General features: G+C 46.0%; 1 protein-coding gene across 2 annotated transcripts in view; it reads right to left on the bottom strand.

The window, feature by feature from the left end:
* Positions 1–9,635: 9,635 nt before the first annotated feature.
* Positions 9,636–16,488, bottom strand: part of postnb (periostin, osteoblast specific factor b) — a 29,075-nt gene continuing 22,222 nt past the window's right edge. Inside the window, exons 18-22 of one of the 2 annotated variants that reach the window (XM_084323421.1) lie at positions 16,211–16,480; positions 16,055–16,102; positions 15,342–15,428; positions 13,688–13,735; positions 9,636–10,726 (exon numbers count right to left, since the gene is read on the bottom strand). In XM_084323421.1, the coding sequence (XP_084179547.1) occupies positions 10,671–10,726; positions 13,688–13,735; positions 15,342–15,428; positions 16,055–16,102; positions 16,211–16,480 (509 nt within the window). In that variant the 3' untranslated portion in view covers positions 9,636–10,670. The remainder of the gene's footprint in view (positions 10,727–13,687; positions 13,736–15,341; positions 15,429–16,054; positions 16,103–16,210; positions 16,481–16,488) is intronic. The other variant, XM_084323422.1, reaches the window with a different exon arrangement.

The raw sequence follows: 16,488 nt of genomic DNA, 5'->3' as shown, positions 1-16,488 counted from the left end.
TGCAACAGTGAATGAAACGTTTAATGGTGTGAAAGGTTATTAACGCAGTTGTCATGACAACGCGGCACATGACAACCAGAAAAGGGGTGGGCTATCGTTGCTACGGCGAGGATCTATAAGTCGAACGGTGTTTCCGGGTGTAAGGCAGACTAGAATCTGACCAAGAGCGAGTAGGACTGAGATCACACAGAAGACACTCTCTCCTCTCACGAGAGAGGGGGGGGGGGGGGGGGGGGGGGGGAATGCCACAACATCATTAGCTTCGGCTAACGTGAGGAGGGTTAGGCTAAAGACCAGGCCTGAACACTATTGGACTGAATAACAAAAGGACGATAGACGAACACACCGAAAGATCATTAGAATAGACTCTTCAAGGACGATACAATTTGATAACATCTGATTATGAGGTTCTGTTTATAGCAATAAAACAACGCTTTTCCTCATAAGGTATTTCACGGTGTCGAAGGGTCGGATTCTTACGGAGGTGGAGAATTATTATGGTTTATGGATTGCACTAACGGGGGAGATAGGATCTCATCAGCCAGTGTCGTAGACGTCAGGACCATTAAAAGTACACAACGCAGAGGAATTGGATGGAGGGCCAAACAGACGAAGACGTGATACTGGCCAGTTTGATCAGGATCTTACAGTTGATGCCGTTGGGACCCGGATTATTGCTTGCTTTGAAGTTGCTTGAAAGGAAGAGACTGTGTGCAGTGCCGAGGCGTGACGTGGTAGCCATGGACGCGAGCCAAGCCAGCGAGCGAGCAAGGCCAGTGCCATGGACCCAGCGAGAGCGAGCTGAGCAAGGCCGGAGAGATAAACAGCGCCATGGACCAGAACAACTGACGGTGAAAAGATAAAGGGGGAATGACACCGACAGCAATGGAGACGACCAGGAGACAGACTGGAGGAGGAGGAAGCCGCAGGGGCCAGGCACCGCCTGGGACACAGATCATCCACGACGCGAGAGAGGAGACGGCGGCGGTGGAGGAGCAGATGTGGAGAGGACAGCCAGAGACACTGAGCAGTAGCAGACCAGGGGAGACATTTTTGCCTAGGGGACCGCGCCCTGGGAGGGGGACCAGCTCAGGAAAGGAGCTGTCACTGAAAGGGGCCCTTGCCCTAGAAGACGGGGCCCGAGATGGGAGGTGTACTGTAAGAGAGGGAAGGGAGCGCTCTGATTTGGACGTGGGGTACCTAATAGGGGGGCCGAAGGGTTTAGGTGTGTCGTCTGGAAAGTTGCAATCTGTGTTTTTCTCTGTCTCTCTCTCTCTCTCTCCTCCATGACCGTTGTTTATCCTTTCTGGTTTGGGTGTGATGCGGGTAATGGAAAACATAAGGCAAACAGCAGACGGCGGGGCCCTCATTGTTATGAGTCTATTTTTGGGTATAATTAATTGAAAAACCAAGGAGTCTGTTAATCAAAGGGGGGAATGAAGGATTTGGGGTGCTTTTTCAATGTATGTGATGTATAGATTGGGGGCACCACAGCTAAAATGGTAGATCGAAATGTGCATGGAAGACGGTGATAGAACGTGACCAGTGGATTGAATACACTGCCAGCGAGGGTGTTTTGTTTTGCATTCCTTGGAAGAACACAGATAAGAGCGAGTGTACTGTAGGCCCAGAGCGAGGGAGAGGGGTGACCTCTTTAATGCAACAGTGAATGAAATGTTTAATGGTGTGAAAGGTTATTAACGCAGTTGTCATGACAACGCGGCACATGACAACCAGAAAAGGGGTGGGCTATCGTTGCTACGGCGAGGATCTATAAGTCGAACGGTGTTTCCGGGTGTAAGGCAGACTAGAATCTGACCAAGAGCGAGTAGGACTGAGATCACACAGAAGACACTCTCTCCTCTCACGAGAATGCCACAACATCATTAGCTTCGGCTAACGTGAGGAGGGTTAGGCTAAAGACCAGGCCTGAACACTATTGGACTGAATAACAAAAGGACGATAGACGAACACACCGAAAGATCATTAGAATAGACTCTTCAAGGACGATACAATTTGATAACATTGTGTGTTCATGTGTGCCTGTGTGTGGAGGGATCAGTGTTCAGTGTTCTGATGGCCTGGGGGAAGAAGCTGAGTCTGAGTCTCTCTGTTCATGCTGCATGTATGCATAGGCGCTTGCCTGACCACAGCAGCTTGAACAGGCTATTGTTGGGGTGGTGAGGGTCCTTCATTATTCTGCAGGCTCTGGATTTGCACCTCCTATTGTATAAGTCCTTCAGGGGAGGTAGTGCAATACCCGTAGAGCGCACCACTCTCTGGCGCAGCCTTCCTGTCCTGGGCGGTGCAGTTGCCAAACCAGGCAGTGATATTCCCAGTCAGGATGCTCTCCACAGCCCCGGAATAGAAGGACTGGAGTATGCTTTGCACTGCTTTGCCTTTTTCACCACAGTGTCTGTGTGTGTTGTCCATGTCAGGTCCTCAGTGATGTGGACTCCCAGGTACTTAAAACTGCTCACCCTGTCCACGATAGTTGGAGGTGTATCGACCCACCCTGACAGCCTGGGGCCTGTCGGTCAGAATGTCCAGGATCCAGGCGCTCAGGGTGGAGTTCAGACCCAGATCGATCAACTTGTCAGCCAGTCTGATGGGGACTATGGTATTGAAAGTTGAACTATAGTCAATGCACAGCAATCCACATAGCCCCCCTTCTGACTTGAAGCTGATCGGATGAACGCTTCTCAAGATATGGGAAGGACAGACACATATTATAGCACCACCATTTGGCCAGATGGCACCAAATTTGACACTGCACTCCTCTGGGTCCTCAGCAATACACCTGCTGAGCGTGAAGCCGATCGGATGAACGGTTCTCACACCATCTGGCCAAATGGCACCAAATTTGACGCTGCACTCCCCTGGATCCTCAGCAATACAGTGTGTAGCCACTGTGACTAGCCAATCTGAACAGTTCTCGAGATATGCGAAGGACAGACGCACACTATAGCGCCACTATATGGCCAAATGGTGCCAAATTTGACACTGCAATAAACACCTGCCAAGCGTGAATCAGACGAATTGTTCATGAGATGTGCAAATTACAGACACTCGCGCACGCAGAGATTCCTTCCTTCACAGTCAGATGAATGCAGTAGGGCTCTATGGATCCACAAGAGCCTAAGCTTTACAGCCATACTCAATATGCAATTCCAACACAGTATGTAGAAATAGACAAATAGGTCTAACAACCCCCCCCCCCCCCACACAAATTTTAATTGACTTTGGAGCACCTTCCTGGTGAGGTAGCATGAAATCATGCATCTACAGATTCCTCAAAAGATCTAGTTTCATATGATAGCACTACCATTAATGAGCCTGCTAGAGCCTGTTCAGCAGTCTTGTTTATTGTTTATTTGTTTATTGTTATTTGCACTTACAAACATACACTCTGGAATAAAAGAAGTAAAAGAAGAACAGTTAGAATGTGCAGGAAAGGTCATGATTGCTTTGGGGGACCTAGTCTAAATATCATAATTATAATATCATATCAAATATCATGAAGTATAAACAAACGCACTGAGTCAAATGTACATGTTTACAGATGTATTACCTTTGAAAACTAAAAGCAAATCTGGTGAATCTGTCTCTGTTTCCCTCTCTCTTCAACTCTAAAAGGATAAAGAAGGGCTGTTGGCATGCCATTATATGTTCACTGACAAATGCCAAATGAAAAAAAGCTTATATTTTTCAGTAGTTAATGACAGCCTGCAGCCTGTGAAGCCCTCACTAGTTTTAGAACGATTTGCATAATAGTGAACTCAGACGGCCTTCTGTTTCAGGAACAAACATATGCTATTGATGCCACAATTATGTACATGTTGAATTGGGTACAATGTGCAAGGAACAAGGGGCTTTGATAGTTAATCATGTAATTGAATGTTGAATTGATGTTTTCCACAATATCATATCCATGGTCTGTTTTTGTTTTCAGACGTCCATAAGCGAAAGTCATATTCTATTAATATATTTTTCAACCAATGTTTTCCCTTCTCCACAGAAGCCTTGAGAAGCAAGGGAGAATACTTTCTTTCTGGCGATCCATTTTCATCTTTCAGTCTTTTTTTCATCTATGATTATCTCAATATATAACCTAACATGATAGTTACGTATGTAACTGAGGTTCTATGAATCCTGAATGAAGTAGAGGAACTTGGCACAAGGACCACGGCCAATGGATTGCAGTGGCAACATTCACTTAATATAACCTGGAGAATGTGTTTGGTGATGCCCATGAGGCCACGGCACATATAGTTTTCATGATGTGGAAATACTTCTGGTAGAGTGGCTCCTTACACCTGATGGCAGGGGGCAGTTCTTTGCCCTGTATGTGTGGGAAAATGCAGTGAGACAGGCACTATTTATAGTCCGACCGCCGGAAGCTTGCGGTAATGTTCACATAGGCTTTCAGGGTCCATACCAGACATAGCAGCCTCAACTTGTCATCCCCCTCTCCAACGTGGGGGTTAAACGCACCAGCTGGGTGTGTGAGCACCTTCGGGAGGAATGCTGTATTCGGCCACAGCGTGACATCAGAGCCGTTCCACCTCAAACATGAGTCACTCACTGACGAGGCATGTAGCTCATCTACACGTTTCACTGATGTGGTGGCAAGGAGAAATGCAGCCTTAGCTGGCAACCTCAGCTCTGCCTATGGCAAGGGCTCAAAAGGAGGGGGCAAGTCTCATGCTGGAGCCCTCTGGGTGCAGAAGAAGAAGAGAGACACCAGTCTGTGGCTCCCTACTGTGCCTTTGTTGACCATAGCATGTTGCGATGAAATAGCAACTGCATACATCTTCAGGGTTGAGAGACCGGCCCTTGTCCAAGAGGGATTGTAGAACTCCAGAATGGCAGGCACAGGACAGTGTACTGGTTCCTGATTTCGGCCTGAACTCCATTCGGAAAATATCTTCCACCTGTTCCAACCGAACAGTAAACGGGTGCCCTGGCATTCAGTATAGTCCTCCTGGTAGGTTGCACACAGTCACTCAGCAGCAGTCTGGGCCCTTCAGAGGCCAAACCCACAGTTGAAGGTGACAAGGATTGGGGATGCTAGATACGTGTGAGGCGCCACGGGATGCTAGATACGTGTGAGGCGCCACGGTGGTCTGTGGCATGGCCTGCACGGCAGAGGGAATGGTTTCTTCACTGGCCAGAAGGGGGCCACCAGCAAATGCCTGTGGCCTTGCTGATGAACTCTCTGAAGCATTTGAAGTATCAGAGTAATCAGCAGGAAGGCACAAAGAAAACCTTCTGCAGGTGTGGGCCAAAGCATCCTGACCCAGAGGGCTGGTCCCCTCCATCAAGGAGAACCAGAGAGGGAAGTGGTTCGATGCTCCTGAGGCAAAGAGATCCACGCCTATACCCTGCTGACTGTCGTTGTGACAGTCTCTTGGCGGGATGGCACAGAGTCCATGGGGATGCCATATATATACTTGCCTGGCATCCAAGTGGAGGCTGTTCAGCCACCCCTGCAGGGGAACAACAGTTGAGGCAGCTATTGGTTTGCCCAATAAGCAAAGGGACATCCTTTGATGTGGAAATACCCTGCCCCCTAGCTCTGGTCATCCGGGGGTCACCTATCCATAAATACTTGACTGCGCATGACGCTTTAAGTGCTTTAAGCACCTCCTCTGGTGGTCAGTAAGGATGAAATAGAACAGGTTTTCTTTCAAGTTCCTTTAAAAAAGGCTAAGGCTAATTTTTTTTTTTTTTTTTAAAGCCATGGACGATCTGGCAGGGACTTGTGAATGGCAAATTGTGGTCACTCACTCACTCAGTCACGGACGATCTGGCACAGACATTTAGTCGGACGCATGCATGCATGTCAAATTGTGGTCATCTGGCAGGGACTTATGCATGTCAAATTGTGGTCATCTGGCAGGGACTTATGCATGTCAAATTGTGGTCATCTGGCAGGGACTTATGCATGACAAATTGTGGTCACTCAGTGATCTGGCAGGGATGTTTTGTGGAATACATTTGCAGGTGGCACCATGGGTCTGTGTGTTGTTATGCTTGTTAAGTCATATCTTTAGATAAACACAGATGGAAAGAAAATTCTCACTCGCCTCTCAGGGCTTCCGTACTTCTCCTACGACTGCCAGACAGTACGCTTGTCCCTTGACTTTACAGAGTTTCCACAGGCCACTGACTTAGATAACAGTCAAGTCACTTGACATGTGGAAAACTGTTATTTGCATCAGCCCGCTACTGGAGCAGTGCATTAGCAGAGGAGCACAGATAGCAACACCTCAATAAATGACAGCCTCGGCTTGGTACTGCTAAAGGTGTTCAATCTGCATGGCTTGTCGTTATGGGAACATGTTGAATTATCTGGTGGGACGAAACGACTGCTGTGCTGGTATTTGGTGTAGCTTGTAGAATTAAGTCTAATCCACCACATTTATCAAACAAAATGCAGTTAACACCTGGTTAAGAAGAAAATGCATCAGAACCTTTCGGTTTTAAGTCAGCTAGCTTTAAGCGCAATCGATCACAACAAGCACGACCACTGCATCGTGCAGCTTTGCTCACTTGATTGTTTAGCAGATGATGTGTATTTATTTTTGATACTTAGGTGCAACTAACAACAAATGTTTTAAAAAGCATTTTGAATGCAGGGCCTTTACCAAAGTAGAATTTTATCGTGGTTTGAAAGTACCCTACTACTGTATTTTTCATTGTATAATGATCGCCGTATTTCTTCCACCATTGGCTAAACAGTGTTTGCAAGGTTTGTGGTGTTCCTCCACTACCATATTTTGTGTCAGCAATGATATTGTAGCGGTCAGTCGAAATCCTTACCTCATTTTACCCCGACCAGGAAACCATAAACTGCAGTGTAGCCTACTGCATGAGTCTCATGACTGAAGCTTTCCATCCACACTCCAATAAGAACCTTCCAATGCATGCACATGCCAGCATTAGGACCAGACTTGGACCAAATGTGGACTGGTTGAAACCACAAACTACCAAATGCTTACAAACACAGTACTGGCAAACCTTTTATTTACCAGTGTTCAAGCCTTCGTGTGTTAACACTTTCACTACCACAGTACATACCGTTAACCCTTTGTAGTGTGGTAGTGAAAGGGTTGACCTTCTGTTGTGTGTTAGTGAAAGTGTTAACCCTTTGTAGTGTGGTAGTGAAAGGGTTAACCTTCTGTTGTGTGGTAGTGAACGTGTTAGCCCTTTGTAGTGTGGTAGTGAAAGGGTTAATAAAGAAGAATCTGTGGACGTTGAGTTAATGATAAGTTGATGGTTATGTGATAATCGTTCCATTTCACCATAATGCTAACCTAAGACAATCTTCACAGATTAATTCAAATGACAGTGATAGTATGTATTTACTCCTACCAGACACGTAATACTATTCTGCTCTTGCACTACGGAATCATGACTGCTCTCACTAATAGGCTACTGTAGTTCCAAGCGTCATTTACCACCATCTGGAGACACTTGACATTCAGAGCAGGAGAATAGGGAGGGTTCTTGGTAGCCATAAAACCAAATGAATACATTTGTTTTAGATTTAACATAATTTCCACCGTAAAGATGCAGAAGTCAAACCTCCGTCCGGGTGGCTCTTCGTTAACCCTTTCACTACCACACTACCAAAGGGTTAACCCTTTCACTGTGACAATACAGAAGGTTAAGCCTTTCACAGCGACAATACAGAATGTTAACCCTTTCACTGCCACACGACAAAGGGAGGAAGAAGACCGACATACAGCCCCTGTACATCGACGGGGGAGGTGTGGAGAGAGTCTCGGTCATCAAGTTCCTGGGTGTCCACCTGGAGGATGACCTGACCTGGAGAACCAACACCACGGCGATAGTGAAAAAGGCACAGCAGAGACTCTACTTCCTGAGAATACTGAGAAACTACCACCTCAGACAAGACCTGCTTGTGTCTTTTTACCGCTGCTCCGTGGAAAGCATCCTCACCTACTGCATCAATGTGTGGTTCCTCAGCTGCACAGCCGCAGAGAGAAGGGCGCTCCAGAGGGTCGTCAACTCGGCCCAGAAGATTATCGGCTGCCCCCTCCCCTCACTGGAGGGACTATACAACTCCCGCTGCCTTAAAAAAGCAGTAAAAATACTGAAAGACCCACACCACCTGGGCAACAAACACTTCGTACGGCTGCGCTCGGGCAGGCGTTTCAGCCTCATGCCCACCCGGACAAACAGACTGAAGTTTAGTTTTTATCCCAGGGCCATATGTGCACTAAACTCAGCTAAATTTTAAAACAACAGCCCCCCCCCCCACGCACACGCACACACAACATTAAGGGATAGTGCAATTATCTTTTACACCCCCCTGTTTATATTAATGTTATTTATGCCTTACTCCTGTTTTTATATTTAATACTTCGTTTAGGACTGTTTTTATATTTGTACTAGCACCTAGGGTTGCATTTTAAATTTCGTTGTAACAACTGTAACAATGACAATAAAGATCTATTCATTCATATTCATTCATTATTCATTCATATTCATTCATACAGAAGGTTAACCCTTTCACTACCACACTACAGACGGTTAACCGCCTGTAGTATGGTAGTGAAAGGTTAACCTTCTGTAGTGTGGTAGTGAAAGGTTAACCTTCTGTAGTGTGGTAGTGAAAGGTTAACCTTCTGTAGTGTGGTAGTGAAAGGTTAACCTTCTGTAGTGCGGTAGTGAAAGGTTAACCTTCTGTAGTGCGGTAGTGAAAGGTTAACCTTCTGTAGTGTGGTAGTGAAAGGTTAACCTTCTGTAGTGTGGTAGTGAAAGGTTAACCTTCTGTAGTGTGGTAGTGAAAGGTTAACCTTCTGTTGTGTGGTAGTGAAAGGTTAACCTTCTGTAGTGTGGTACTGAAAGGTTTTTTCACCAACAAGCTGGTGAGGAAGGCTAGCTCTGTGGTGGGAGTCGAGCTACCTAGACTAGAGGTGATGGCAGAGAGGGGGATGAGAAGGAAGCTGGCTGCTATCCTGGAGAATCCCTCCTACCCCCTCTACGACCGGCTAGTCAACATGAGAAGCACGTTCAGCCACAGACTCATACCCCCCCGGGCCCCAACACTCAACTAAACGCCTCGGACAGTCCTTCATACCAGCGGCCATCAGGCTCCACAACAGTGGGCAGGGACTGCTGCCAGACATCCAACTAGAACTAATAGGAAGCTAAAAAGGACAATAACACTACCTTATGCATACTGCACCTTATGTGAATACTGTGATACTGTATATTTCATTTCAGTTAGTTAGATAGTAAATTATAACACTACCTTATGCATACTGCACCTTATGTGATACTGTGAATACTGTATATTTCAGTTAGTTAGATAGTAAATTATATTGACTTATTTGTTTACACTGCTTGTGTTGTTTTTACTACCTGTACCCCCCCCCCCCCCCCCCATCCTGCTATTATGCCTGAATTTCCCCAAGAGGATCAATAAAGGCATATCTTATCTTAACCGTCTGTAGTGTGGTAGTGAAAGGGTTAAAAGAAGTACCAATGGATTGACATTTATGGTCACAATATTTTACAGCCTTTGAGAAATGTAAAACACAGACACCTTCCCTTTTTAGACTCTTGCAATGCAGCGCAATATTTATTCAGTATTGGCAGTGATTTGATGAGTCAAGATACAAAATGGCCACAGACCTGAATGATGCTTTACATCTTAAGAGTTTTACAATCACATGGGGAATGACTCCTGAATGACACCCATCAAAAGGACCTCTTGCAATTGACATATGAAATAAAAGTTTATTGATAAAGGTTTTTTTAATACAAATGCATGAAAACAGTTGTCGAACTATTTCAAATGAAGATGACATCAACATAGAAGTTCAAACAACATACGTATACCCAGAGGAATGACTTAAAGATCCAGTACAACGATGTTAATTCAGAAAAGGCTTATTGTGGAATGTTAATGTCATTGGCTAACCTGTGCTAGCAGGTGATAAATACATTGTCACAGTTGCTGTGGATGTTTTTGAATCACTAAGATTAACACAATTGTAGCAAACTAGTTTCATGTCTTGTTTCTGGAGAAGCTAGCTGATATCCTGTACAGCTACTGACAACTGACAGACAATAGGAAAAGAGGAAATGAGAGCAATGAGATTGGAAAAAAAGATTTGCATTGTATTGAATCTTTAACGAAAAGAAACTAATGAAGTTAGAAAAGTCAGAAAACAACAACTTAGAGAAAAAGTATTTTTCTGATGTGTGCACAACAAGGTCATTATCTTGCCAAGATAAATTATAAAATCTTCCCAAACAGCATAGTAAAAATGTCCTTGCATCAACCTTCACCTCTAGCAAAGGTAAATAATAGCTAGCAAAATATTTTATTGCTACCCTGACTTGTTCCATGTCTCTAATCTCCTGTCAAAATCCCCATTTGAACAATATTTACACATACACACACCACCATTTCAGTCATCAAACTGCATTTCTCAAGCTAGACACTGCCACCATCACATCAGGCATACATTAAAGCACCATTTAACTGTTTACGAAAGTAGTTTTATTGCTGTTACTTAAACACTTAAAAACTCATTTTGAGTGCAGACCCTAAATGGAAGACAGGGTGGGCATTGGTCCCTAGGTTGTGTCTTTATGTCCGTCTTTGCAACATTCTGGCCTATCCATGCTCACTCCACTTTCCTATAACGGGCCAGTCTTGTTCTCCTCCTTGTGCCACTGCCAGCTAGTAACAGAGGAAATACAGAGAAACCGTAAACATATACAATTCACAATGACTCATTCAACATATTTTACACTGACTCAAAGAAACCTTATATATAGTTAGCACTTTTGCTTCAAATCAACACTATGGGTAAATCCTAAACAGTCTACTTACCAGCCAGCCAATCACATACAAGGGATGGCAAAGGAAATGTTGCATAACGTGCTACCCCCTAGCCTAGGCCTAGGGTGTATATATGAGGCACGCCTGCCCCAGATGTCAAGACAGCACTTGAGTGGTCTCTGTCTGGACCGCGCACAGTGCAGCGCTGAAAATCCCAATACCTTCTGAGTCTGCATCAAGAGCAACAGCTCCACTCTTCCAGTCTCAGTACAGACTAGTGGCTAGTGTATCAGGGGGAGCTTGGGGAACCCCTCAGTGTGTCCGGCCAGGCTTCAAGCAGCAGGGCATGGGGGTCCTCGGAGTGTGCAAATGAGTTGGGACTTGTTTTTAAAGAGATGTCCTCCCCCACCCCACAAGCACCCCAATCCAGACCGCAGCAGCACCTCCTACCAGTATTAACCCCACACCGCCCCCAATCTACTACCCCAGGAGGCGGCTCCATGCCCCCCCTATGACCATCATCAACAGCCAGGTGAGGAAGCAGCTCTCCAGCAAAAACAAGGCCAAAGGACCAGACAACACCAACCCCAGGGTACTTAAGGCATGCACCAGGCAGCTGGCAGCACCACTCCAGTACCTCTTCAACCTCTCCCTGAGGCTGAGGAGGGTGTCCCAACTCTGGAATACCTTCTGCATTGTTCTGGTGCCAAAGAAGGGACGCCCCAAGGTCCTGAATGACTACAGACTAGTCGCTGTAGTTTGCATACCAGGCAAACATCAGAGTGGAGAAAGACATCATCTACAGTACATGCTCCACCAAGCCTATACGCAGCTGGAGAGGCCGTGCAGCACAGTGAGAATCATGATCTTTGATTTCTCCTGCGCCTTTGACACTATCCAGCCTTTGCGGCAAGCTCATAGCCATGCATCTGGACCACAGCCTAGTGGCTTGGATCACTGACTACCTCAACAACAGACCACAGTATGTCAGACTGCATGGCAGCCTGTAAAATGTGCTGGTGAGCAACACCGGTGCCCCCCGAAGTTCTCTGACTCCTCCATCATCAGTTACATCATGGTCGACAACGTGGTTGGAGTACAGAGCCCTGGTGGAGAGTTTTGTAGGGTGGTGCGACAACAACCACCTCCAACTCAACACCAGCAAGACCAAGGAGCTGGTGGTGGACTTTAGGTGAGGCAAGAGGAGTACCCCCCCCCCCAACTCCCAACCATATGAGGAGAGGAGGCGGAGATGGTGGAGACCTTGGGAGTACACTTTAACAGTAGACTGGACTGGTCGGACAACACCAATGCCCTTTACAGAAAGGGACAGAGCAGACTGTTTTATCAGTGTGTGGTTGTCAGTGTCTCGTGGTTGTATGCTGGGGGGGGGGGGGGGGGGGGGGGTAATATCAATTCAAGAGACACTAACAAACTGAACAAGCTGGTGAGGAAGGCTAGCTTCATAGTGGGAGTCAATGTGGTCAAACTAGATGTGGTGGCCGAGAGAAGGATGAGGAAAAATCTGGATGCTATACTGGAAAACCCCTCCCACCCCCTCTATGAGGAGCTAGCCAGGATGATGAGCACATTCAGCCATAGACTTATCCCCCCACGACACACCACAAACCACATCGGTCTCTTGTGCCAGTAGCCATCAGGCTCCACAAACATGGGCATGGACTGCTGCCAATTGCTGGAGAGCTAACGGCTGGTGAACTTGCACCAGCCTTCCCAGACGTCATGGAGTTTCTCAACGACAAGAAGATACTGTGCCAACCCAGGTCCAGAGTGACTCCAGTCCTCTCTGACATGAAGGTCTCCTGTGTTAAAGGCTTCCTAGACCCTGTTCAACATGACCTGCCTCGTCTAGACGAAGAGTTGGTGCCGGTGTTAGTTCCAGCTGAAGAAGTGCAGTGCACCAAGGGCAACGGAGCCTGACATGTTGCGGCTGCGGGCGACACCTCCTGCCCCCAGGCACTGAGACCTCTGTGGCATAAGGTGGCATCTACCTGGGCACAAGCAGTAGCAGAGGGATCTTCCAAGTGCTCCCACAAGTGACCTCACTGTAAGAGAGGTCTGGTGAGTCAGTATCTACAGTATTGCAGAATCTGGAGTTCACTGCCCGATGCCGCCTCGGATCATAGCCAGGCACATCCGAGCGAAAAGCAGAGGAAACATCGGTCGCTGACGCATGCACCCACAAGCGAGCGTCACTCAGCCTACACAGTGGTGTTTTACCACAGCTAGCCATGCCTAGGGCTCACTGCATCAATTTGGCCGTGGCTTCTGATCTGACACATTTGAGCAGACTAGGAGAGAAGACCAAGGATGACGGCATGCTATTACAACAGCAAGTGGGGGTGGAACAGGCCAGTTCTGTGCCTCCTCCATGTCCAATGATCTTTGCCCTGTTGTGAGAGTAGATAAATGCATACCACAGTCTTTGTGAGGTGCTGGTATTGACAGCATGATTCAAAGGATTATGCCCTGTGTCCGATCTGAAAACTGGGCGACAGATCAGCTGCTGATCTATTATGGAGGAGCCAACATAGGTTCAGTGGGCGGGTACTCTTTTCGGGCTTCACTGCACTGATTACCCATAGTGTTTGAAGAGAAGCACTAACAATATATAATCATGGTTATATATATAACTCTAGGTATATGAGTTAGCGTGCAGCTTCAAAGCTGAAACCACCAGACCCATCTACCCGGGTGTGCCAAATGACATGAACCACAGGAGATCGGTATGTAAGCTGGTGTTCAGCTGCCTATGCCTGTTACCCATAGTGCTAGCTTTGAAGCTGTGCTAATGAACTCATCTAACTAGAGTTACATACGTAACCATTGTTTCTGTACCTTGAAGTCTTCGAGTAGGCACCCTTCTTGGAGTTCCTACAGAGGTTCCTACAGAGGTAGACATATCAGTCAGACATATCAGTGCCGACTATTGCTGTGACAGACGAGGACCACAATGGAAATAAGTCTCTGACTTTATTGTGTGATAATTCCTCAAACAATACAATGCATGTGATGGTTGTGGCCCAATTGGGTTTTAAATCCTGTGTGTAATTTTAACATCTGTTTAATTAAATTCATTCATTCATTCATTCATTCATTCATTCATTCATTCATTCATTCATTCATGTATTCATTCATATAATAAGTCATTATCGCCCAGTCAATGATATAGTACACATCAGTCATGGTGGTCCTCTTGTGACAGAATTCTCAATCTCATTCCACAAACCCATCCAACATGATACCATTAGTTTCTCCTTGTTATTACTCTCCTGGACGCGTCTATTCGTATCCTAACGGATTTATGCTTCCGCGTTCGCGTTTTGCGCTCTGATTGGCCACTGACGTTTCTGGTCGCGCCAATCGTGTGACGGCAAGTTCTTTCGCCGGTTAAGCTTAGGCACTCTTTCGAAGTTGGTTAAGGTTAGAGTTTGTCTTAGAGCAGGGCGATAGAACGCCAGCCCTGATTCCAAACTCTAACCTTAACCAACTTCGAAAGAGTCGCCTAAGCTTAACCAGTGATAAACTAGGCGTTAGGTAGTTTGCTGCTGGTCAAGGCGGAAATGGGCGCGTCACACGATTGGGCGCACATGTCACATGACCAGAAACGTCAGTGGCCAATCAGATCGCACCAGAAACGGCAGTGGCCAATCAGATTCGCAAAACGCGGAAGCGGAAGCATAAATCTGTTAGGATACGAATAGACGCCTCCTGGACAGAGAAACATTTCAGCAGGTTATTGTAATGGTCATTGGTGTGTTGATAAAGAAGGTTTTTTACTGTTATCGTGCAACATAACCATGACAACTCCTACTGAACAATGGCCCAAATCCTAGCCAACCAATAGCTGCTCCTAAAGTCACATAACATTGTTTCACTGAAACGTGCTTATGTTTTGGAAGGAAGGCTTTTGGGAACATGGCCAATCAGCAGTACATCTTGCCAAAGGGCTAGTTATAATTTGGCTAGGCTGTTATGTACACAGTCTTGTACTATTGATATTTTTAGCAAGATAAGACTTTAATATCCCCACAGGAAAGTTGTCCCATGTTGTCAAGGATAACATCCGTTACAAAAACTATCATAGTAGTTTGATGGTCATTTCAGTTTTAGGGTGCCAGCCATGATAAAGGTCATGTATCGCCATAGTACCACCAATCACATGGTATAATAAAATTTATAGAATGGTGTTTCCATCATTTTGTAGTCACTATCATTATGGTGGTGACCAATTAGGAAAATACCATGACCATGGCTTTTCTCCAAAAAATGTCAACTGAACTGTCACAATATTAGAACATTTGTATCACCTCTGAGGATTCTGGACTGGAATATAATGGAACGATTTAGACACCCACACCCACATGAAATCGCTATATGCTATGCAGGAAATTAATGGAGAACAACATTCTTCTGGCACTAGGGATGAAAAGTATGGAGTACCATGCAACTGACATGCTCATTAGCTTACTGAGTTGGACATAGCTCTCACCTTGGATGCGTCTGGTAATTATTTCAGAGTCCGTGTCGATCACATGGTGGTTCCCCTCAAAGGTGGAAACATGGGCAAGATCAATTCCTAAGGAAGGAAAATAACTATAATGTGATACTGTAACCTCTTTGTTGTAGCAGCATGCTACTTTTCTATATTTGTGATGTATACACAATGTTTTCTTTTTTTTATATATAATTTTTTTGTTCTCACTTTTTCTGTATTTTTGCTCCCATCCCAATTTTGTCGTTATGCTAATTCCGTTCCTGGTCGTTGCACGCATTGCCCCACTGTCAGCCTAGGGAGGGTGTAGAACTACCACATGCCTCCTCCGATACATGTGGAGTCAGCCAGCCGCTTCTTTTCAACTGACGGCGAGGACTCTCACTGGGGGAATGTAACGCGTGCAGAGGTTCACGCTATTTTCCCCTGATTCCCTCCCTGCTGAACAGGCGCCCGACCGACCAGTAGGAACCGCAGTTTACAACGACCAGGACACATACCCCGCTGGCTTCCTACCCGCTAACACTGCCAATTGTGTTAGTAGGGACGACTGACCAATCCGGAGTTGGTAGGCAAGTGCATTCTCCACTGCGCTACCCAGCCGCTCCGTTGATGTATACATGATGTTAACAAATTGGACATGGCTTAGCTTCTTGGACCAAATGTTGAATTTGTAAACAGGTAACAGTGGTAGTCTATATTGTACTGACCTTGCAGCTCTATGTCGGATGTGCCACTGCTGACTGAGTACTGAGGACCTGAGGGTGACATAGTCCTCAAGTTGACAATTGCATTACATGGGAGGAAAAGCAGGTTTCAAATGACATAGGTGTAGCTTGATATAGACTGAGAAGAAACATATTTACCTGTAACTACCCTGGTAACCTTGGTGAAAACGGGTTCAGAATCAATCACTCTTGTCACCTTGGTGATGATGGGTTCAGAATCAATCACTCTTGTCACCTTGGTGATGATGGGTTCAGAATCAATCACTCTTGTCACCTTGGTGATGATGGGTTCAGAATCAATCACTCTTGTCACCTTGGTGATGATGGGTTCAGAATCAATCACTCTTGTCACCTTGGTGATGGTGGGTTCTGAGTGGATAATCCTAGTTATTTTTGTCACACTGGGAACTGTGAGG

The sequence above is a fragment of the Notolepis coatsorum genome (assembly GCF_963971535.1).
Source record: "Notolepis coatsorum genome assembly, chromosome: 1".
Classification (NCBI taxonomy): Eukaryota; Metazoa; Chordata; class Actinopteri; order Aulopiformes; family Paralepididae; genus Notolepis; species Notolepis coatsorum.
Note: the sequence above shows the minus strand (reverse complement) of the source record. Positions and strands in the feature narration are given on the sequence as shown.